We start from the raw sequence: 24581 nt of genomic DNA, 5'->3' as shown, positions 1-24581 counted from the left end.
GCTCCACTTTATTTTGGTATATTATGGGCCATTACACGAGTTATACGTTTGGGTTTAAGTTAAGCGTTGCTGCTTTTGCTGTCGACTGCAAAAACCGCGCTGAAGAGTGCGTTTTCTTTTTTTTTTTCTATAGAATTTGGGCCCTCCATCATTTATTCCGCCAGCTTACTTTCGTTGCCCCATTGTTGCTGCTTCAAATTCTTTTTTAATAATTTACCACTCATAATGAGAGATGTTCTGAGAAAACAAAGTGCGTTCATTATGCGAGTAAATGCGGAAAATGATATTGTCTCAAGAAAAGCAGAAACGGCGCCTAACGCCAACCTGAGGTTAACCGCGCGGAAACCAAACGCGAGGACGGCGGGAGAAGAGCAAGAAACAAGCGCTGTATGTACTTCTACGCCGTCCTTGCGTTCGGTTTCTGTGTGGTTAACATCAAGCCGCACCAAGGCCCAGCTGCTAGTCTTCCAAATAGAAAACCCAGTTCCCTCGTGTACCTGTGCGATCATGTATGCGCGTGAGTGAATGATAGGGTCTGCCCGTAAGGTATTAGGCTTGAGATTTCGTCTATATGTGAATTACCGGGAGGAAGTGAGTGACTGAATATTTTAAATGTGTGGGTGGGTGATGAGTGAGTTGGCAAGTGGCGTTGTGACCGTAGAAAAGAGGAGGAGTGGGTTTAAGAATTGGTGTGTGAGTATGTATGGGAGGAACAGTTTGTGAGTTTCTAATTGCATGAGCTAGAGAGATATTGAGTGGCAGTGAGTAGCTTGATGTGAGTGGTTGGGTATATGAGGCAAGTAAAGGAATGGGTGAGTGAAAGTGAGTAATGGCTGTCCGGGTGGGTGAGAAGTGAGCGATCGATCGAACTAGTGTTGGTTGGGGAATGACAGGAATAGAGAAATGAGTCAATGATTGATTGAATGGGTGAGCGAGTCAGTGGATGAGTGGGTAATATGTGTTTGCTAGCGATTGCATTAGCGAGAGAAACAATGAGTGGTCTTTGGCACCCTCTTGATGGTGTGTGAGTGCACGGACTAAAGAGAAAGAGGGGGTGAGTGAATGGAAAAGCGGCTGGGCCAGTGAGAAGTGAAGGAGCGATCGAATCAGCAGGAAAGTGAGTTGGTTGGAGATTAACACGAATAGTGAGCGACGTTCCACCACCACTCTCTCGCGCGGCAAATCTCTCAGGTACCGATGACTGGACGCTGTCCTCTTTCTGCGCTCTTTCGCGGCGACCCATGGCGTGACAGTCTACCTGAGCGGTGGCGGCCGACCTTGGCTGAGACCTTGACCGGCCGGTGGGCCACCAAGGCTCGCCCAGTGCGACGGGGGTGGTGGGAGGGGCGGCGGCGGTGGTCACGACGACGTCCCGCGGGTGTGGTCGCTGCCGCGCTGCATGATGGGCCCTTCACTGGCCGCCGGTGTCGCCTTGCGTCTCTGCCGGGGCGGGGACGGCCTAGATTCGCGTTGCTCCGTTTCCGACGTCGCATTCCGAAATAGATGATGACCGCGGCTGCCTCTGCGCGCCCTATTGATTGGTGGCACGGTGACGAGCTCTACGGACGGAAAGGTCATCCTGCTTGGCTGGCATTCCACCTGGCATTAAAGCATGTTTTTTTTTTTCTTTTACAGTTGACATGTTTCTCTTTATTTATTTTGGGGGAGGGGGTAGAGGTTCCTTTTTCCATAACGGCGTGCTTTTTTTCTGCTTGGCGCTCCGTATGTATTGGTGCGACTTGGTGTTCCGACAGCTCATTTACGCATGGCAAATTTTCAGGAATTTCTGTAATTTTTTTTTACATTTTTGCAAGTGTACTTCATTTTACACTTTACTGGAGTCATGTTTTTGTGAATTTTTGCAAGTGCACTTCATTTTGCTTGAAGCAAACTGTAATGCTCACCAGGGCGATATGTAGGTACTGGAATAAATAAAAAATAGCAGCCATTACCGAAGCAGATGGCGAGATTCGAGAAGCTCGTTACGGCTGCACCTAGAATAAGTTAACTGTAAGTTTGACAGGAGTTTTTCGTTGAGCATTAATCGACAAGATTTGGCACCGTCGCAGATTCCTCAGCAAGATTCTTTATTACACGTCTAGGCCTTAACGATCACCGTGTAATCCCCCCCCCCCTTTTAGCTAGGCGAACATAGCTTGCACCATTCAGGGACGTACAAAGCACGCATTACGATTATTATTATTATTATTATTATTATTATTATTATTATTATTATTATTATTATTATTATTATTATTATTATTATTATTATTATTATTATTATTATTTATGTTACAGTGGAATCTTGAAGGCAACATAGCAAAAAAAAAATAAGAAAAGAAATCTGCGCGTAACACAGGTACAGTGAACTATATGACACGGACCTCCTGAAGCAACGCCGCGTGTGTTCGCTTAAATTGAGGATTGAAGACAGAAAGCAAAACGATGATACACTTTATATTCCACGCAATCAAAACTGAAACAGCTAGCGACCGTGTCAACACCAGAAATGCTCGGTCTTGACCGTTTATAGGGCATACCAGGCACATGTCCTGTCACCGTTGCTTGACTTTTGTGTATCTATTTAAAACATCCATGGTTTCGCGTCCGTCGATTGTTCACGAGGCCAGTTTGGCTTTTGCATTCGCGTAAACGCTTGTTTTCAAACATATGTGCGTAAGCTCGTGCACGTAAGGCAGGCGCAGTTTCGACTTAGCCGCACGTAGCCCACGTTCTAGGCGACCAATATGCGCGCGCGTTAACACGGCTATTTCGCCCCTTTTCGTAACCTCACGTACGACTATACGGCCCCTTACGCGCGTACGGGTGGGTTTTTAAACGGGAAATGAAAAAAAAAAACTACCTTACAATAAAAAAAAAAAGAACGGAGTGGACTCAGGTGAAAGCACGGGCACAAAAAAAAAAACAAAAACAAAAAAAAACGCACATTTGCTTCTGGTTGGTTTGCGGCCCAGCGCGTAGGCCTTATAGCAGCAGTCCGAGCCGGCGTCATATAAAAATGGTCCGCGAAACAATCGACCGCCGCCGGTGCAGCTATTTATAAGTGCGGCCCGATAAACCCACAACGTCTGCAGGCGCCGGAACGAGGTGGCCGCTGCAGGCGTGAGTGGGAGGACAAGTACAGGAGACGGAAAGGGAGGAGCGTTGGGGAAGAGAGAAAGAGAGACACATCTAATCGGTGAGGGCATAGTTTCTAAGATCAGAAGGACGAGAGGGAAATGGGAAAAGCAGAGTGGGAGAAAAGGAAGCACAGCCCACCCTTGTCGCGCGGCGGCAGCCGACGGGAGGGAATCCGCTCTAAACGAAGACGGAACGCGGCAAGACGGTGCGAAGTAGCTGGCATGGCCTTCCCGCACCACTACCGTCACCGCAACCGTGGCGATGCCACCGTCGGGACGCGAGCAGGAAGAAAGAGGGAAGCGAAGGGAGGAATTCGGGGAAAAAGCCATCCCGCAGCACAAGGCCAGCCGGCGCGATGCTCTAAGCTTGCGTGGAGAGGCCGGATTACGCTTGCTATAAGAGAGAGGGGGAGAAATGGAGGGGAAAAAAGGATGCGACGATGGAGTTCGAGGCGGCTGCTTTGCACGCGCCCGAGTACTGGGCGTCGTTCTACGCGCCCAACGCCTTGCCGCCGGTCCATACCCTCCGCCCACCTGCTTGGCGATGTGTGCGCTGGTCGTCGCCGCTGCCGCTCCCGAGGCGGTCATTTATCTTGATGTGCGCGGCCGGCATCGCGTTGCCGATTCTTTTCCGATCCTGGAGAGACGACCCCCCCTCCCTTTCCTCTTCCTTCTATGGCCTTCCTGGAGATCCTGCTGGGGCTTCGCTTTTTCAAGCTGCCTTCTTCGTCCTCGGTGGCACGGTGGGCTTCTTGCTCAGGGCGACACCGGAGTGGCTTCATATTTCTTTTTTTTTTTTTCATTTTTTCTTCCATTTTTGCGGTATGTCGCCTTTAAGAGCGAGCAGGCGCTCAATGTCGCCTACCGAGCGCCATATAACGACAGCGGTTTCGAGATGGCTTCCAGGAACGGGCAACGCGAGAATAAAACGAACGCAAGAAGAGGGAAGAAAATGACTTTCTCTTGGCTCCGCCCTTCCGTTGTCGCCGCTGTGCTTGAAACCAAGGATAGAGAAAAGTCTCGGAAAATAGAGGATGTCTGCTAAAGGGGGAAAAATGAGCTAAACAACAGAGACCCAGACTGCTATAGCTCCGAACGGTAGGATGCTAGCGTGGAGGTATACCCGCAGAGTCCTGCGCCGTTACTTTCCCGTCTTGCGTCTTTATGTCTAGTATCTTCGCGATTCCCACCGTGCTCGCGGAGGGCTTGGACCACGAGCGCCCCCGCGCGAGCCACTGGTTCCGCCAGCGACGAGGATTTCGAGAAACGCTAAGAAATGACTTTCTCGCGGCCCACGAATGGTCTTGTTGCCGTTGTCTTTCGACTCCCACGATCGCCGCCTTGCTCGCCGTGCTCGTTCTCTGCTGCTGCTGCTCTCTCTCTCTCTCTCTCTCTCTCTCTCTCGTACTACACATATATAGTGTTTTGGGCGTCGAGCCGCCCCGTTCCTGCTGTACTTTCGCTCCGCGCGATGCTGTCGACGCGTTGAAACGTTCCTAATGCCGCTTTTTCGTTTCCCTCCTGTCCGTCCGAGCCGTTTTCTTTTTGCTCGTGGGACATTTCTTCTTCCTTTATATGTTTTCGCTTTCTCTCTTTGTTATACTTTGTGTTCTCTTGGGGCCATTTCCAGGACTGGCTGGTACGGACAGAGGCCGGCAGTGGCCCCGCGGTATAGGCTTCTATCCGCTAGCAGCGAGCCTGTAGCGCTAGATGGCGCGCAAGATTGGCCCGGAGGTTCTTTTTGGCCGTAAAGCGGTCATTTTTTGCCCATCTCGTTGGAATTGCGGTCTGTTCTCTCGCTCGTGTCTTGCGCGCAGTTCCTTCTCATCTTTAAACATTTCTATACGTTTCTTTCTTTCATCCCCCCTTTTTCACCCTCTCCTGCCGTTTGTGCCGAGCTGCGGACTTCGCGGCGCAGGAGAGAAAAATAGATGAAGGCCGCGTCCTTTAAAAATGCCCTGGTCTCGACGAGGTATTTTTCACTCTCGGAGTCAATTTCTGTGACCGAGATGGCGGAAAACTTACTTCTCTTCTTTCCTTTTTTTTTTTTCGGCGTCTATTACTGTTTTGCTTGAGTATTGAAAAACCCAGAACTTGGCACCAGAACGCCGTTTCCTCGCGGGATGTGAGAATCGAAACATAAGTTACAGAACATCGATCATCTGCTGAGCTCTGCGCAGGAGCGTAATATCCGCCGCTTGCTAAACAAACCTCATTTTTATGCAGTTTCAATTTATTCGATACTTCAGCCGCCGCAGCTGCGTCTGAGTGGGTGTCCAAAACGGTTGCGTTTGGTAAGCAGTCGTTCTAGTTCGATCGGCCGTTCAGGGACGTCGCACATTCGGTATACATTATCTAAATACTGTGTGTGATTTTTGAAATTCTTAACATTGAGAGCATTAGTAACAGTCGTGTGTTGTATGACGTCGTTTGGAATTTGGGACGTCATCGTGTGATGTTTAGTTTGAAAGTTTAATGCGCCTATGTTTTGCGACATGTTTAAAGCGACGCTTTGGGCAAATTGCAGTCAGCAAAATACGACATTCGAACGACGGCCCTAATTTTCGCGCTGTCAGTCGTACACGTGGAAGGCGATGTCGGCTCAACTATTATTGTTTTCATCGCCCGCGGCTAGCCGAAAAGTCGGATTGATTTAAAAATTACTCTGGCCTGTACAAGCTGCATATGGTTCTGGCCTTTTATTTCCTTCCGGACTGAACTGAACTTCCGGAGTTTGCATTTACTTTCCTTAGTACTGAAAAATGGAGCGCACTTAGACTTAGAGGACTATATATATCGCCCTTTTAGCCTGCTTGACGAGCATTATTCTTAAGAATAATGCTTTGAAGTGATCGGGCTTCCGGGAATTATGTTGAGCGCTCCTTATAGTGACGAAGCTATATTCTTTCACTACTTAGTGGGTCGCCGTCTTGAAGTTTCCTTGACATGATAGCATTCTTTGTCTCCCAGCTTCAACCAGCGCAGGTGATTTCCATTTTCGAATTTATCTGCAAACTACTCGCTGGTGTTCGATTGCTTTCTTCTCAAAAGCCAATAAATCAGAATATGGCATTCGGCATATCATCGCAGCTTTCCAGGTGCCTGTTACGAGCGAGAATATCAATTCTCACCGGTGTCCGTTTTCGGAGCACACGCAGTAACGGTGCTCGCACACAGCGTAGAATCAACTAATCTAGATGCCGTTGGGCGGCGTCTCGCTCTCGCAGTGGCCCGCCATACAGCGCGCGGCTTTACGCCTCTCGTTCGAGGTGTTGTCGGCGGCACTGGGTGAGTGATGTTATCGCGCGCTTCGTCTGACTGCCGCGCACATACCGCACAGATCGGTGTTACCGAGACGACGGCCAAAGTAGCGGCATAGTAGTAGCACACGGCTGCTTCAATTAATAGCCGCACTGCGTATCCCGTGTCCCGATTAGCGGGGCCGGCCCCCATCGATTTCCCATCATCGGTGCGCGGCCATCCGGCCCAGCCGCGGCGACGTGATGGGGCAGCCGGCGGAGGGGGCGTCATAATGCGCCTCTGCAGCGGAGGGGGCCCCGCGGGAAAGACTTCCGCCTGCTTCAACCCGGCCACCAGACGTGGGCTAGAACGGTCTGCGCCTTCTGGGCCGCACGCGTACCGACGTGCCCGGAATCCTTCCGCAGCTGTGGTGATCGGACCTGCGGTGATGTACCGCTTGGCGCGCCGCTTGGACCCCCGTCAAGCACAGAGCGGCAGAGCTAATTGCGCTCAGTGATGGGTTGCCTAGTCGTCGCGTTGGATTTCTGGGGTTCGACACGCCAGGCTGCGATGTCCACAAATGGCTACAGGCTAAATGTGAAATGCGTGCATTCGTGTGTGCGTGCGTGCGTGCGTGCGTGTGTTGAGGGGGAGGTGGTTGCCAGCGGATTATCTCTAGAGGCATTTCAGTACACGTAGCTGCGAGGATGACGATGATGATAATGAAATATTAAAAAAAAATTGGTACAGCTTAGCTTAGTGCCTTAGCGCATCTTGACATTTGCCGCCGAATTGTGTGGAATGGTGAAAAGTTCCCGTTTTTGCCGGAAGCGCAGACCATAGGCTTCACTGTCTATCTCTGCCCTTTTCCTCAGCAGTACAAAAAGCAGTACAAAAAGAGGTTAGCGAAGTTGCCCAAGGCGATGCAGCACGCGTTCATATTTCGACTTGCACGTGCAAGTGCCGTCATGGTCGGCGACAGACAGTGCGAGTAAACAGCATTTTAATGCGTGCGTTGTCAGGCTGTGGCGACAACTTAGTTCAAGTGCCCTGACGTTGCATCGTGTTTGCATAGTTTTTGCGTACGATTCCTCTTGGGAAAGGACAAATTGAACTAACCTGTCTCGGGACGTAGGCGATGGGGGTCTTGACTTACACGACAGTTAGACAGTTAGTTAATAGCTAACGGCCGCTTTATTTTCTTTGGGATGTTAAGGGCTATTTTTTTTTTAACGTGCTGTTTAGTTGAGACTGGGGCAGAATATTATCCGGATTTGATGTGGCATACCACTGTGTTCAATTAACGTAGGTATTTAAAACAAGATGATTGTCGTTTTCTTTATACACAGTTTTCATGTGGTTATACTAGTCGCGTGACACGAAAAAAAAAAAAAGAAAACTTAGCAGAGATATATGTGACTCACTCTTCCCTCCATCATTGTATAGGACTATGCTAGGTGTATGCCCTGGTCAAGATGCGGTAGATAGAGTTAAAAGTGGACATTACTCCAGCAGCCATGCCCTGGTCCAAGATGTGGTAATTAGAGTTAGAAGTGGACATTACTCCTGCAGCCAAAACATACTTTTTTCAACTACAGGGCGAGAATTTTCCGGTTAAGGCGTAGCTGCAAGAGAAAGGAATTAGTGTGCCTTAAGGATTCCACTGTTTTTTGTGCAAAAACAAGAAAAGGAAGGATGAAACCACAGAGCATGTTTTCTTGGATTGGTGGGACGCAGCTTTCTTCTGGGATATCCTTCAAAGGACTCATTTAAAAGGTTTTTCAGCTTGACCTTCGCAGCATAATGTATCTTCCGATTTAAGACAAGGACGCTCGTATGAGCTTTTAATGACGTTAATCCTGCATAGTATATGGATAAGCAGGATGGCGACGCGTCATGAATATCTTGACGCACTGCCAGTCAGAGAACACTTTAAGGAAACTATTAACGTATTTTGAAGTTATCAAACTTTTGCATCCAGCACCTGTCCGGCTCACGCACATAAAAATTTTAAAACGAATAAAAGGATTTCAGTCATGTTACACCAGACAGGGCTGACTATTCTTGTATAAACATTGGACACTGAGTGCAAAAAAAAAAAAATGCGACGAGTTAGTTGTTTAAGCAGCGGCCGTGGAAACTGACCTGCATGCTTTGCCGTGGGTTCGAATCATGTTAGCTGATCTGCGCTGTTTCTTTTTATTTGTGCTTAATTTATTATCCGTCCATCACTTAGTGCGTGACGTCGCACCTTTAAGACGGTAGAGCATCTTCAGTGCTTTAGGTTCATAGTGGACTTTTACCGGCGTGCGAGCTTTCTTTCTGCGCATGCGCGAAAATAGTAGAATCAAACCCGCGCCGTTTGCGTTCCTCCGTTTTGAGTTTCATTCAGTGATTGTTCCGAGCTACATTTTCAGACGAGCCTGCAGGCGTTCACCGGAAGTTGATATATTTATATAGTCGCGCATGCTCAGAACGCAGCATCGCGCGCCGGCGAACCATGGGGGCTTCATTGCCTCAGTGCTGTCCGGTTTTCGCGAGCAGATGCCCCTAACCCTTCGGAGCTGCTGCTCGCGCTGCGGAATGCACAAGGGTTGGAGATTCGATCCTATAGTTTGAAGGTGAATAAGTGTCATCTCTGCTCACAAACTCTACACGAATTGCTAACAATTTTACAGAAATGGTCTTTCACAAGATGTGTATGGAACCAAGTCCAGCGTGTCAGGTGCCAGAGATGCGGAGGACCTGCTGGAAGATGAGTTCATACAAGAGCTTATCTGCAACGGCAAAACGTCCTAAAACCTTTGTGCTCTTCATGCTGCCTTAAAATATCAATGAGCGTCTTTGAACTTTTCTCCTGGTTGACTGTATGCACCGGCATATTTGCGTCTTTGAACATTCAAAAATCACCTAATCACTACAATTAACTGATTTCTCCTTATCACCCTTCTTTCTTTTTTTTTTTTTCAAATAAATTTTCCCAGACAGTGAAGAGACCATTCGCGATGATATTGTTACGTGGTTACGTGAAGGACGGAGTACTTGTGCGTGCCAATATACCTTAGGAGCTTTTACCCCACTATTTGTAAAGGCCGGCAGATGCGGCAGCACCAATTTTTACATCTGTCTTGTAGCCGTATTTTCTTGTGGTCAAAGAAATGTTTTTTTTTTTTTTTTTTATTTGTGATTCGATTGCTGCAATGCCGCCGAAAATCGCGCTCTTTAAAAGTCGAAATGCACGTTTGCCCACCACTAGTATTTTCTTTTTGTATAGCAACGGCTACATATAGGGCCAACTTCGATGCATTCAGTGCTTGGGTCGAAAAGAAACCTGTATACTGCTGGCATTATTTGTTCTTTGAGGTAATGCTGAACAGAAAGTAAAAATAAATAACGAGGTGCAATCAGCTTTGCGCTGGAGCCGAAAGCCATTCAGGTTTGCTGCCATCTTGACATGTGTCCTACATTTCTCGCGTCTACCTGAGCAGCTTTTCTTTTTTTTTTTTTTTTCGTCATGTTGTGCCGGATTATCGTGCTGGGGACAGGCGCCCTCTGTTGACTTCGTTGTGTGGCCAAACGATATCATCGTGAAGTCGTCGTCGAAACGCGAAGCTAATGAAAGTCTAGTTTGTTTTGAGGTATAAGCCCCGCTTACCATCTTGGAATAACACGCGTCGTCACCGAGATCGCAATCCTGTCCCTGCCACCATAATACAATACAAGCTTCGCGTTCAAAAATGAACCTTCGTTTCTGCATTGCGCTGCAGGGTTGTAAGTATCCCGACATAACGGCAAGAAAATAAACTTAGGAAAAAATGTGTTCTACTTTCTGTAAATACTATTACGCAGGGAATAATCCTTGTTAAGCCTATCGGTATAAGCAAAGATCGGCTAGTTGTGATCGAGGATTGCATTAGCCTTAATCCTCTACTAGCGATAAAATCGACAGCTCCGAACCCTTAGCTTTCTCTGTATCAATGCTGCGCTTGTAGTTCACACCAGATCAGGCTCTCTTTTTGTTGCTGCTGTTATGTTACAAAGCTGCCTTCCTACCTTCTTTCTATCTCTTATTTTCGAAAGAATCACTTTTCGCATTTATTCAGCTTAGGCGAGAAAAAAGGCCTGTTTTTCACTGTCCAGCCCACCCTTGCCCACTAGCTGTCTCGAAATTTTGCCATTACACTGCTCTCCATTTATTTTTACGTGGCTTTTCTTTCAAGCTCAACACGACACAGAACGATTTGTCTTCACCGCTCATAAACGTATAAACAACACGAACGCATGGAGTCCGTCCCGTCAGCCACTTCGGATCCCTGTCGTGTTCTCAGCTTTTGTTGATAACTTCCGAGACACCCCCGGTGCGTCGCTTCCGTCTCGGAGATAACGCCATCTCTTCTCCCCCCTTCAAATTCTCGAATTCGGCCGGTTTGCTTCGCTTTTCTTTCGCGCTGCCGATAGTTCTACCGGACAAGCTTCTGGTGTGTGGCGGCGTCAGCTTGTAATCCTCTTTCCGTGCTTGCACTCCCAATGGAAGATCAGGGTCGTCTTTTTAATTTCCCTCCGACGCCGTCAAGGAAAACCGTTCTTATTTTTAATCATTGGTTCCTTTCCTCCATTGGTGGACTGGTGTGTACGTCTGCGCGCGTTGGTTGGAGGAGGGTGAAAGGTGAGGGCAGGTCTTTGTTTGGCGAGAGATTGCGTATTGCTTTTAAACAGCACGCTACTTCTGCTTATGTTCTCTTTCTGTCCATCTCGTCTTCACTTGTTTCTTTTTCTTGATGCTAGGTTATAAGGTTGTTCTTTTTTTATTATTATTCCTTTTTAATTAGTCTGAATACAGAGCTGTGTCAACGTAACCCACTGGAGCCGAAGCCCTGCCTGGTAGTCCGTCCGCAGAGACCGCAGCATACATAATGGAGAGTGATAGAATAAAGACACGCGAGGCGTACTTGCAATATCAGGGGGCGAACAAATAAGAAATGAAATAGTACATTCGCAAAATTCCAGCTTGAAACGCGAGATGCGTTCTTTCAAATTCTTTTTTTGCCTTTCTTTCTCCCGTTGTATTGTGCGTCCCTCGTTTATTGCTTTCTGGGTCTTCTCTTTCTTCGTGTATTTCTTTTTCACGTACATATAGATAAATCCCTGAAGTATTCACATACTTCTCTGTGTTCCTTCGTGATGCGGACATTGAGATGATATATCCTTTTTCCTTTTCACATTTCTATTCTCTCTGCGGCGGCGTGATTACATATATTTTACTCTCGCAATTTCCTCTCATACGGGCAGAAACATCATTCCTTTCTTCTTCTTTTTTTCTTTTTTTTTTTTTCCTGCTCTCTTGAGCTCAGTTATCCAAAGCACCTGAGCTCGCGGCAGACTTTGATGAATGCCACAGTGCGTGGCGAAGCACATTTCTTTATTTTTATTCTCTCTCTCTCTTGCGAGATACTGGCCCCGCATTGAGTAAAGAGATGAACCGGGTAAGGCAAGCACGAGAGAAGAAACCGGCGGTCCGGTGTTCTGCGCAGCCAGCGCCCGCGATCAATGGTCATCTCTTTTTGTCCGTACCTGAATCACGCCCCGGTAATCACTCTTCATTCAGCGGAGCCGCGCTGTACCTTTCGGCAGTGTCCACACACACGTGCGCGCGCCCGCCGACCACGTTGAATGTATCTTGTGGGCGGATGGGGTCGGGGCTCTGGGCCGTCCAGCTCGGGCCCTGTTCCCGCGTAGCACACATTAGGCGCTGAGAACGTGGTATACGTTGAGGAGGTGTATTAGAGGCAAGATATACGCGCGGCCTACGCTGTGTTGGCAACAGTGATTACTCGTCCTTTTGATAGTTGCAAGTATAGGAGAGAGAGAGAGAAGAGTGGAGGGAAGAAAAAGAAATCACGGCATAGTTTAGATATGGAGACCCCGAATCCCCGATCGATAGAGTTTCGCCATGTCAGTGGTTCGCCTTAACTTTTCTTTGCCTTTGCTTGGTCCTTGTTTTGCTTCTTGTTGGAACAAGATTTCTCTCCGTCTTTTTTTTTTCTTTTTTTTTTTCATTGAGCGGTATTTTTGATCTTCACTCTACGGGTACATACGCGTCCACGTTGGGCGCGCGTAGGTTGTACCAGTACGTGGGTGGATAGCAACGCGGGAGCACCGTGTGCGTTTTGTTCGTGCTAGTTTGAAGTATATCATTCTGCCGGATATAAGAGGGCTGATCCAAAAGTAATGCCTTTCATTTGTTTGTTTTTTTCTCTCAAGCATTGCTTCTTTAAAAATTTTGAACTTCTGAGAAGTTACAGCCGCATATCTGCCGGATCTACAATACCCTTTACTGTTATCTTGGTTAGTTTATATGGTCTTGCGTCACCGGGGTACAAAGGCACACAAGCTTTCTTTGTACCGGATTTAACGATATTTGACGTTAAAGGTCCCATTCGGCTGGAAAATCCTGGTTGGTCGGGAGGGGTTATGATGTAGTGATGACGTCACAGGCTGTGGCGTCGATTTAAAAAATAAAAATGTTGGTCAAGCGACGGAATCGATCCTCTGATCATTCGGCCCTACGTCAGGCACGCTACCCGTACACCAGCTGGGCTTTTTTCTTTTCTTTTTTTCGGACATGGTATTTGTTACACGCGGTCATGTACAGAAAGGGCTATGTACATAAACTATTTACAAAGTACTTAGCTGTTGCTGAGCTGCACTACAGAAAACACGACTAAAAGTCAGGCAAAGATACACACCGTGTCATCAGCGGAAACCAGTCAGGTTGAAAGTCATTTTCTTCATAAATGTCTATCAATTGCAGCATCATTTTGCTAAAACGGATTCTAGGTGGAACAACAGGTTCAGTTTTGCGATCCAACATGCGTGTCTTCCATAAGCTACGAAGTCCAATAAGGAAGAACATGTCATATGGTTCGTAATCAGATTGTGTAACAGCAAGATACCACACACTGTACGAATTTAGAACAGTCTTTCTTTAAAGTTCTTTGCAGCACGCCCCAAAAGAGAATTCGATGTACGAGGATTGCAAAGACGCAATTCTCGTACACCAGATGGGCACGTTCGTTTGACTATAGTTAAAAAGCCCTACGTTAGGCAACAAGCGTGTCAATGTCGGCGATAGGGTGAGCCGGAGGACTCGCAAGAGGCCGCAGGGATGTTTTAAAGCTATCGCGTCATACTCTTAAGATGCACTTGCCTCCCTAAATATTTTTTTTTTGTGTAACCCTGCCCTTCCGATGCAAGACACGCTATCGTGTTTCTCAAATGGGAATCTACGAAGCGGAAAGATGAAAATCAGGCGGTGCCACGTCAGGACTATGTGGAAGATATACGCCAGTGCAGTCCAGACAGAATTGGCAATCGCTGTCCTTGTTTTCAGTCTGCTGTGGGCGCCGGCGTTGTCGCCTTGATTAGCAGAGTGAAAGTAAGCACGTATATATGCCTTTATACATGAGGGGCGCAAATCCTTGAATATTGACGACAATACATTGAAAACTAAGATAGGTTCGCCAGATATGCGGCTGCGATATACGTGTCATAAATTTTCAGAGATGTGTTTGAAAAAGAAAAAAAAAGGTCATTACTTTTTTGGCACCCCTCCTATGCGTGGCCCGTTTGCTTTTGCAGTGATAGAGCTACTTAAAATGCCGAAAGTTCCTAGGCGAGCTGTAGCTAGCTGGAAAGCAATATATAGAGTTAAGACCACAGTCGGGTTACGACATTTTATTAACGCGTTGCTAACCACGTTATGCCCTGATTTCCACATATCCTTGTCTGTGACGTTTGCCCTTGATATCTTTTTTTTTTTACTTGTACTGTACTGTTATACTGCAGCCTCATTTTCCACCTGATTCAGTCTTCATTGAAGGCGGTAAATTTCGCTGTTAATATTCGGGTTTTCCTTTTATCCTTATTGCTTTTCTCACCAGCCTTTTTGGTCATGTTAGCCCTTAGTCGTGTCAGTTTGTGTGGAGTTAAGCGCACCGTCTAAATTTGCTGTCTCAGTTGAGCAGTTCAAGTCTTCGTTGTGACAGTCAAGATACTCTTTCGTCCATCGAGTAGGTAAGAGAAGCCTACTCTCCTAGGTCTTGCTTACTGTGTGCCGACGTTAAACCGACGATGGGCCAACCAAGTCGGCACGAAGAGCGAGACTCGATTCTGTGGGCCGTATTGGCGAAAAAATGAGCACTCTTTCATCAGCGAGACTCTGTTCGGGACAGGCGTTCGTCGTATACCTTCTTTATACCTTTTATTTTTCTGTGCCACTTTAATGCTCCCTCAGACCGCACTAATAACGCAGTTCAGTGGCCGGCCACCGCGGTTTCCACCGCAGTCCCCTCGGCCACTTTGAGGACTCTTGCTCCGTCTTTGAGGCTTTAGTAGTGGACCTTCACTCTGCAACTCGTCCCCAGCTAAATTTATTTTTCCGCGCTTTATCGTCCGCTGTGGCGGTCAGTGCGGTCCTCGATCCCCAATTCTTGACTTTTTTTTTTTTCTTTCTCCTTTGCGATATAACTCTTTGCTGCGAAGCCGGCGTTGTGGCTGCCTTGTTCTCTTTTCTCTTTCCGAACCGGCCTCCTCTACGTCTGAAAGAGGCAACGCAAAATGAACGACATGTCCTGGCGTTTCGCATCTTGCTTCACATCCCATAGCCTTTAAGCCTCGTTTCCGCTTTGCTTTGCTTCTTGCCTCCTTCGGCGGGTGCGTCTGGCGGGGCGCGCGTTGTTATTTTTTTTTTTCTCCTTTCACTTCATCTTTGTGGCTGCGTCTTCTGGACCAACTAGCTGCATCCCTTTCCATCCACCTCTCGCAAAGCCGAACAAAGGATCGGCCTTCCGCTTGGCCGGGCGGTGCCGGTCACCGTAGTCTCCTTATTTCACTCGAAAAGAGTGTTTTGCGACCCGAGGCTTCTTCTTCCTCCCCTTCCACGTGAGCCGGCGTGTCGGCCCCAAACGACGTTGCCGGGCCGTGTGCGGCCGAGAGATTGGCGTCTCCTCGGGACGCAACCTGCGGGAATGCCGCGATGCGCTTGTTAGCGGCGCTCGCACTGTCCACTCGAGCCAGAAACGAGCCGTCTTTTGTGGTCGTGTAGCGAAGAGATAACGGCTCTGGCAGAAGACGCAGAGAGAGAGAGAAGAGCCTCCTCTCCATCATCTCTTCTGCCGCCTGAGCGTCATGAGCCGCTGTTGCCCTTGCCTTGGACGCGGCTCCTTCTTTCTTCTTCATTTTTGTTTTCAATTTTTTCTTTCTTTTCTGGACGAGGAGTTGCGTGCGTTTCCGAAAAGAAGCTTTGTGCCGTCGACCGTGTGCGTAAACAACTGCGCCGCGGATTAAATAGGTTGTTATCGTGTGCCTCTCCCGGGAGTCCAATTTTCGCTCTTTCCCCTTTCTTGATTTCTTCTCCTCGAACGCTGTTGTCTCCTCTTCTACTTCGTGGAATAAAAATGTCCTGCATGAGTAGAACGTAGTCGACGTTACGGAATGTCGCGCCGCCTTGCTTGGGGCTCTCTTGTATGCATGGGAATCTTGTTACGCGAGCATTTGTGGAATGCAAGAACGGCTCAGGGGGTGGTGTCGACTCCTTTTTGTTTGCAGTTCCGCAGCTCAGATGCTGTGGGATGCATGACTGGCAGCAGTGGTATACATCTCAAGCGTATACTTGTCCTCTTCAGGCTTAAACTACCTCTAATGTTTCCTTTCATTTTTCTGTTGTTTATCCTAATTTTATACATTGCATAGCTCGTCTGCTTACTTCTAGCGCGCTAAGCTTTCCTAACGACTACCTGGAAGTTTGGATTGTTATGGAAGCCTCTTTACACCGGCAATTTTCTTTTCCGGACAAGTATACAATTCTCCCCACTAGAGGCAATGCTGTTACGTCTGAAGCACGCAACTGCTTTTGTCAAAGCGTTTCACTTTCTTATCCGGTGCGATCTATTTAGGGCTATATAGTGTCATTAGATTTGCTTGAGTTCATCCTGCCTTTCTAAGCTAATTTTCACGACTGCGTTGAATGGACAGCACGTTGTAAAATGTATTCTCATTGTTGTTTTTCAACACTTAGGTGCACTTATATTTCACGCTGCTGCCTGCCTGTTCAGCACCTACCCCATCCTCACTACTACGTACTGAATGGGTGCTACATGTATAGGTTGATGAAGATCACAGTCACAGTGGCTACGTTGTCGCCCAAGCCATATGTCGAGTCAAAGTTCGTTGGCGTGAATGGCAAGTAGAAAGAGAATACGGGTGAAGTCACTTGGTTAGCCTCAGGTTGAGTGGCGCTAGACGACAAAAACTTTACCAGACTCGAAATCGATAAACCCGAACAAGCTAAGCGTTTTGAATGAAGTTGTGCTTCTTGGGTCGCCAATCTTACATAGCAGCTTACATGTGAGACGGATTAAAACTTTACCAAGTTTTATTCCGTATTACGGACACATCGCAGATGTCAACTAATGATGTTGCGGTGGGAGACCTCCTCACAGGCATAATATTAATTCGTGCAGTCGACAACCTGGCATTGCCTTTTATCTCTGCATGAAGAACGCGCCTTGGCAAGAAGGGGTATGTTATAAACTTTGCCGACAATACACGCATTCATAAACCATTAATTTAAGACAAGGTTTAGGCTTCGGCTTTAGAGATTTCACTTTTTGATAGTAAATATATTCCCATTCGCTTTTTTTCTTCCTGCTCTTACTATCTGGATCTGCTTCCCGTAACGTCAGCGTTGGCATCCAGCAAGAAATGTGGCTCACCACCGGCGGTATCAGAGGCAGGGATGACACCAACTGTTGCGATACAATATAATAAATAAAAGGAAAATGATCGTGACAAACTGCGGTCGCAGTGTGCGTTTCCGAGTTCGCAAATTCTAAAGCAGGCGACTGTGTGTGTGTGTGTGTGTGTGTGTGTGTATGTGTGTGTATGTGTGTGTGTGTGTGTGTGTGTGTGTGTGTGTGTGTGTGTGTGTGTGTGTGTGTGTGTGTGTGTGTGTGTGTGTGTGCGTGTGTGCGTGTGTGCGTGTGTGCGTGCGTGCGTGCAGAACGCTAAATTAAGTCGCTGTCAACCGGCCTACTAACAGCTGATGCCATGTATTGCGTGCGCAGTACGATTTGTTCTAAACGTCAACTCATTTATCAGCTATATGCATTAAGATATATAGACCACTAGGAGCGCCAAATACAGTCCAAATTATGTTTTTAGTCCGAGTAATAGTCTTTATTTTAAAAAAAATTCGCTGGAAACCAATATGCAAAAGCACACATTAATCATATCATATTGCCACGTGCCTAGCGCCGCGCGACTGCCGTGCTTGGTGCCGACGACGATGAAGTGTTTGTTGGCTCGAGAGCGCGCTGGTGCTGGACTCTGTGATCGGAACTAGAGCACCGACCTCATTCTCGGGTCCTCGGCTACGTGTACCTTCACGGCTCCCTGTGGCTTAAGTCTTGAAAATATTTTAAAATTATTTCTTCGCGATTCGGTATGCGGACGACTTGAGTGCTTTGGTCAGGAACCAAAGTGTAATATATTAAAGAAGCATATGAATACCAGCTGCACAACAATTGGTGAACTGCATAACCGAAGCGCGGCGGCTACAGCGATGCTGTGAATGCGTTTGAATGCAATCCGCCACAAATACCTTTGTCACAAAAATGTTATCAAATGGCTTCTAGATGGTTAAAATACAGAAACGCGGAACCCTGTTTTGATTTGAATAATCTTTGCACAATATTTATTTTGTAACCGGTCGTAGCCAGGTTTTTAACATGGCCCTTACAATGTCGGGAACAACTTGGTGCATTGTCTGCGGTTTTTTGAAACAGCATGGCCGCTATCAGAAGAACCTGCGACGTAGTTCCAATTTAGCCCGTTTTTTTTTTTTTTTTATATATATAAACACGTCACAGCCGGTATCATCGGGAGGACACGAGACAAGCTGGTCCAATATCACCAATTTCTAAAAGCGGCTCTTCTGATATTGGGAGGACACAGGACAAGCTGGTCCAGTGTTGCCAGTTTATAAATAAGGTTAGTCCAATAACGGAAAGACACAAGACAAACTGGTCGAATGTTGACATTTTATATATATGGCTGGTCCAATACCGGGAGGACACAGGACAAACTGGTCCAATGTTGTCGGTTTCTAAATATGACTTGTCCAATATAGGGAGGACACAGGGCAAATTGGTGCAATGTTGCTCGTATTTCAGAACGGCGGCGCCAACACGGGGGCGGGGGACACGTGGAACTTGGTCAATCATTGTGTTGTGTACTGGCAGAACCTATGCTGGAAAGCCGCCGGCAATCCTGGACCATTGTAGGACCACTGTTTGCCGATGTAATTCCAATATTGGACCACTGCCTTGTGCTGCCTGGGCACTATCATTAAGACTTAAGTGCGAGCTTGCATTTATTTCTGGTTAAACGACAAGCGGAAAATTCCAAAAACAAAATTGCAGAACTGAGGTGGCTTAGCTTAACGCATTAATCTTCGAAAGCTATTATAGCCTCTGGTTTTAAGTCGAAAATCACATAGCGCTCTTCCCCGCTCCTTGGTTTTCTCACTTTCTTTTTCCTCGTGAAGTACGCCGACATTCAACTGTAGCCACCGGCCGGGTTGTTGTCCTGGCAACCACCATCTCTATGATATCCACCAACATTCGACATCCACCCTCAGGGTTATTTCTGCACTAACCACACTCCGGCCTCTCCCTGCTGTGCGCTAGAAATGTGGAGGGAGATTTTCCTATCTCCCTTTTCCGCCTGCCCTCCGTGGCAGATGGCTTATATTTAATTCAGCTTCAGTATGAATTCAATGCAAGTCAATTGATTCGAATGATCCATTAATTTAATTAGTGTACAGTAATTACGTATAACGACCTACAATGTTGATTGCAGGGTTGGATAAGGGCTATATTCTACATGTACCCTCTAACCGTTTTCGCTGTAAAAAAAAAAAGAAAAGAAAGAACGTGTGGAACGAGGAGATATTTCTAAAAAAAAATAATAAATACCAGGACGTGTCGGGAGTTCGCCTGGGCTCCAATCTCGGTCTGTTGAGCGCCCACCTTTGGTGTCGTTACGTCATGTTTTTTTTGTTGTTGTTGTTTTTTTTAATATAATTTAGGGACTTCTGTCAACTTTATTTACCGGTCGTGTCTCGAGCGGCTCTATGAGTTTTCGATCTTCAGCGCTTAAGCATTTCTATCCAAAACCATCCTAGTGACGTTGTCCAAGTGTTGTCACGACACTTTGTCACACATTGCGTTACTTTCTATAACATTTCCTGCATGAACCGCGCGAGGCATTGATGGTGTCTTCCGACTTCTGCATCGCAGACCTCGTGGTATACCGAAGCCTAAATATACAGTCGCTCGCTCCAACTTTCCTCGGGAGGAAGTAGGCAGCCATCAACTGCGTCCGCTCTGTGATCGGCGATTATGTCCCTTCTAGGTCAGCCATTTCCAGCGCCGCCTACTCTGCCGGCGACAGAAAATACAGAGCCTCTCTGTACGTGTCCCAGCTGTCAACTCGTGTTGGGCCCGCAATATCTCAGCGCGCGCTCGGGGCCCCCAGGACGAGCGCGGATAATCCAATAGAAGCTTGTTCGCAAGTTTGCTTCTATCTACCTCTTTTCATATCTTATTTCTTTTCTACGAGCATGCGTAGTTGCTTAGTTATCAGTATCTTTCTCTACGCTCTTCAGCTTCTTTTCTGCTTCTCCATAAGGTAGGGTAAGGTGTCCGAAGCAGACTTTTAAACAGTGCGCCTTATTCATCAACGTCCTTTTTTTCTTACATTTTTACTTTTCCTTCAGTGCTACTGACATTGCCATCAGACTGTGCTCAACAACAGGGAGCGTTACTTTTTGCTGCTTGAGCCCTAGTTAAGCTCCTGTTGCGCCAGACGCGTGGAAAAAACAAAACAAAAAAAAACACGTCCATGTTATCCGTTCTTCCGTAATGATACCTGATGCGTGCGTAGCCCGAAAGCAGAAGAGTGCCGGTACGAAATAATGGTTTTTAACAGACGCAGCGAGGCTTAGTTGCTGGAAGAATAGGGGCTGGTTAATAAATTTTCAGAAGGAGGGTAAACCAAAACACTTCTAGTTTCTTCACAGTTACGAAAAGCAGTAAAATCATGACCGAGGTCGCGAACGAATGTTACTTCTTTTTTAACGCTTTCTTAATAGTGTTTTTTTTTTTCTGTGCTTCAAATCGTAGAAACATTAATTTTCACAAGCATTTCAACTTGTTAATTGTCATCGCACACAATAAACAGGGCAGATAGAACCAATGTTAATAATTAATAATCTGTTCCAACACATTTTTTTTTTCGTTGGGTTTGTTAAAAAGACCGCTTTCTATTCCGAAGAAACTTAAAATCGTGTGAACTTGAAACAACGCTACAGTATTCTTTATGCGCTCGGAATTTTATGCCATGAAATCTTATCTGCTTTTTCAGTTTCTTGCGGTTGTCATTTATCTCCTTTCACTCTTAAACGCTGCAATAGAACCGTAATGTGCCTCTAGGCTTCTGTAGAAAAAAAAAAAGACAACATGCGAGAAAGCCTGGCGCTTCTAAGTTAACACAAATTAAGGCAGTACGACGGGAACGTTCTATCACCTTTTCTCTTAAATGCGTCTTGGCAAAATTATCTTCGTCATGGTCAGGACAGCCTGAGACAGTATGTTCGCTCCTCCACTCCGCTTCTCCGTCATGAGCATCGAACGAGAGCAGTTCCGCTCTCGCGCCTCCATCCCTCTAATAATTGCGTCCCGTCGCTATCAGCCTCTCGGGGCGAGAATCGGAGCTGCCGCCGCGCGTTTGCGTCAAAACAGGTCGGCACGCGGAGAAGACTGATGGCCGCCGCACAATGAGAATCGTCGTCGTCTTCGTCGTTTCCGCTGGCCTACAGCAGTGACGCTGCTTTTCGAATGCGGCACCCGACGCTCGCTCAGCCGTCGCAGGTTCTTCGCGCCACCCGCAGAAACGCATCATATATATACAAGTACGCGCATCGCTTCCTTCGGGATGGGAGGAGCGGCGGGAGCGTGGTTGTGTCTCTCCTCCGAGCCGTGGTTTGTACACCTACCCGTCGCCGACTCGAGTCGGAATCGCATTCTTCATGACGTCTCAATGGGAAGCGAAAGAGAGGCGATGCTGCGCCGCCGCTTGATGATCGCGTGCGGAAGGCTGCGTCTCTCATGACACCATCTATCTCCCTGCCCACCCGCTGCCGGTTCGATTGCGCCCGTGTTTGTATGCGCGGGTGCGCAGGTCTTTTTTGTGCGTGCATGAAAGATGGTCGTTCGTGCGCTGTGGGATGATTTTTCCCTTTTCTTCGGGACCTTAGGGTTCCCGTTGGTGGGCAATGGAATGTCCCGACGGATGTGTCCCGTTGAGTGAGATAAGCCCATCTTTCCCTCTTTAGCCCGTGCCCACTTGCTTTATTATTTCACACTACCGAGCATCGAATCGTCCGCCAGCAGCTTTTTCTTTCTCGCTTCGTGTGACCAAAAGGGAGGCGTAATCAATCGAGCTAGTGGCCCTGTCGGACGTAATGCGGACCTCGCCGGTACTTATATAACGTGTGTACCTGACTGGTGTGGGCAGACTTGCAACAGGGTTTTTCTTTTCGTTTCTTTTCTTTATTTTTTTATTTATTTATTTATTTGCATCTTAAACCACAGTGGTTCTGTCGTAAAATGAATGTCTGACTGCGCTGGCGCGGAATTGATTGTGTTTATGGCATCGTCAACGGTGATTTTGTGGATTGATTTCCCACAGGACTGGAAATATGCGTCTGGTTTAGGTATATATAGCTGTGTGTTGAGGCTCATTATCGACAAGTAAGGCTTTTAATAACCTAATAAAGGAGAGAATTCCTGCATACCTTTAATATTAACTCTGGGCGGGAACGAGTGCGATCCAACGCCGCCGGGCGGCGCTTCTTGCCTTCCCTCGAGTGACAGATGCTGCGCCTTTCTTTTCCTGTAAATGAATTATAGAACGCCGGTGAAGTTAGACGCGCTCGACATGGAAGCCAAGGAGAGTACCTGCTAGCGAACGGCGTAGAAGACTGAAGAAATTAACTTTTTCCAATCCCGAAGTAGTCACCGCTCAAAGCCCTATCTCGCTCGCAAGCTCGCTCAATTGTCTCTCTGCAGAACTGGGCCTGTAACGCGTTAAATAAATAGTATATCCTTCTGGGAAAGTTTACTGAGCGAATGCCTTTTTCCCTTTTCCAGAAGGCCCTCGGTGAGCGGTGGACGGAAGGCCCAGCTGCGAGAGGTGCGACTCCAGGACCGGGGTACGCCCGCGCTGCAGCTGCTCACCTCCGAAGGCGTCACACTCGCCGTGGCTCCCGCGAGCAGCAAGACCGCTGGCGACAGTGGCGGACCTCCGGTCGAGAAGAGGGACAGCGTGGTGGACATGGTGCCCCAGATAAGCAAGCCTGCTTTCGTTGACCGCAGGGCGCAAGACAAACTCCTGGACAGGGTGCCAGAGAAGCTGCTCGAGTCCAGGGTGGCCAACTGCAGTAGCAACAACAACGGCAACAGCCCCGTCCTGGTGACGCAGCATAGTCGCAGGTCTGACATCATGTCTGCGCTGCCTGACCCGAAAGAGGTGACGCCGGTTCACCTCGCACTACACCACGGTGGAAACGAGCGTAGTCAAGAGAGAGGCGATGGTGGCAATGCACAGGACAGAACACATACCCCGCGCTCTAGCGGTAGTCCGAGGTCGCGGTATAAGAAGGCACCGGACGAAAGGTATCCACAGGTTACTGAAGACGCTCGTTGTTCGCAGCCCGCCAGGAAGAGCCAGGACAAATTTTTCGACAGAGTTCAAGAGAAGGGACTTGACGTTCGGATCCAGGAGCCTGCCCGAGGCGCCGATTTGTTGGAAAGAGGAGCGAATCCGAGCGGCTTAGGGTTCCCTGCTCTGCCGCCTGCTGTACCGCCCAGGAGGAGTCCATCGTCCGAGCCGAAGCCGCCGCCCCGACCACCGCCCAAGAGAAGCGCGGGAGCGGCTGCGACCGCGGCTCCGGACGAGAACGGCGTCGACGACGAATCCGAACTGCAGAGGATCACGGACCGCATCGCCAGTCACGTGACTCTGGCGCGAACGGTAAGATGAGTGTTTACTCTGTTCTAAAGGTACGCACTTGGCTTGGCTTTCCTCGGCGTTAAAGCAGTTTGACTTATAATTGCAGCATAATGCAGCTAATACCTTCCCTGTACAATGACGTAGCTTCTAGCGCGCGACAATTTTTATTACTCCTAAAGCGTTTGCTAGCAGCGAAAAGGTTTGGCATGCGTCTGCCTGGCTTTGAGTACCGCTTACGCACGCGAGTTGTGTTTACATACACAGCCAGCGCCTTATGGTTGCGCTATTAGTATCGCTGTGCCATAACGATACGCTGAAATCTTCGATTATGTCATTAGGTTCAGCGTGAAGTCACGTTTCACGTTGTTAATGTTGAGAAAATTCATCACCACAAAATTTCCACGATCTGCTGATATGATACGCCGCCCTACTCGCACCGTCACCGAACTCTAGAAAAAATAACCTGACAGCATGCAATAAATAAACTATGCTCGAAAGTAGCCGTTTCCCGCTATTTGTATGAAATGAAATGTAAACGTATGCGAAATTTTAGTAAACAGCCTTGCAATATGTGTTTGGCTTATTCTTTGTCGATGTAATGCCAGTCTCGATTTGTGCATCACAACTAATATTAACAGTCCCTGCAAGTACCTTATCTAAATCATGAATTACGATAATAGTTTAAGCTGAGTGCTTACTATCCTCGCCTCTTGACCAAACAGACACTATGCGCTGCTGTGGAGGAAGCAGAATACCTGTTCTGAGAACTCATTTCCTGCATCTCAGGAACTCCTCTTACTCATGATGGTGGCATGGCGCAAACAGTAAATATATCCGCACCCGACTTCGCAGACCAAAAAGGGCTCAACACTTGACCAAACTAAGCATCGCTGTGAACATTCCTGTAAATGTGGCTTTGCCTCATCATGCATGTCTTTGCGGAAAAGCCAGCTTACCAGGATCTCTCCGAACGTTCTGTGTGGGTACGAAAGAAAGGCATTTCGTTGATTTTATTTCTATAAAAGTCTCATTGCATTGCTTTCTTTTATAATAACTTCATTGGTAATC

At 47.5% G+C, this 24581-nt stretch overlaps 1 protein-coding gene across 2 annotated transcripts in view; it reads left to right on the top strand.

Annotated features, from left to right (window-relative positions):
• Shrm (shroom) overlaps positions 1 to 24581 on the top strand; it is a 483537-nt gene that overhangs the window by 394066 nt on the left and 64890 nt on the right. For both annotated transcript variants that reach the window (XM_084602015.1, XM_084602016.1), the window contains one exon: positions 22652 to 23534. In XM_084602015.1, coding sequence (XP_084458141.1) covers positions 22652 to 23534 — 883 coding nt within the window. The remainder of the gene's footprint in view (positions 1 to 22651; positions 23535 to 24581) is intronic.

The sequence above is a fragment of the Amblyomma maculatum genome, chromosome 4 (assembly GCF_055883805.1).
Source record: "Amblyomma maculatum isolate TAMU_Amacu chromosome 4, ASM5588380v1, whole genome shotgun sequence".
In the NCBI taxonomy this organism is placed as follows: domain Eukaryota; kingdom Metazoa; phylum Arthropoda; class Arachnida; order Ixodida; family Ixodidae; genus Amblyomma; species Amblyomma maculatum.
This window is presented reverse-complemented; position numbering and strand designations above follow the sequence as displayed.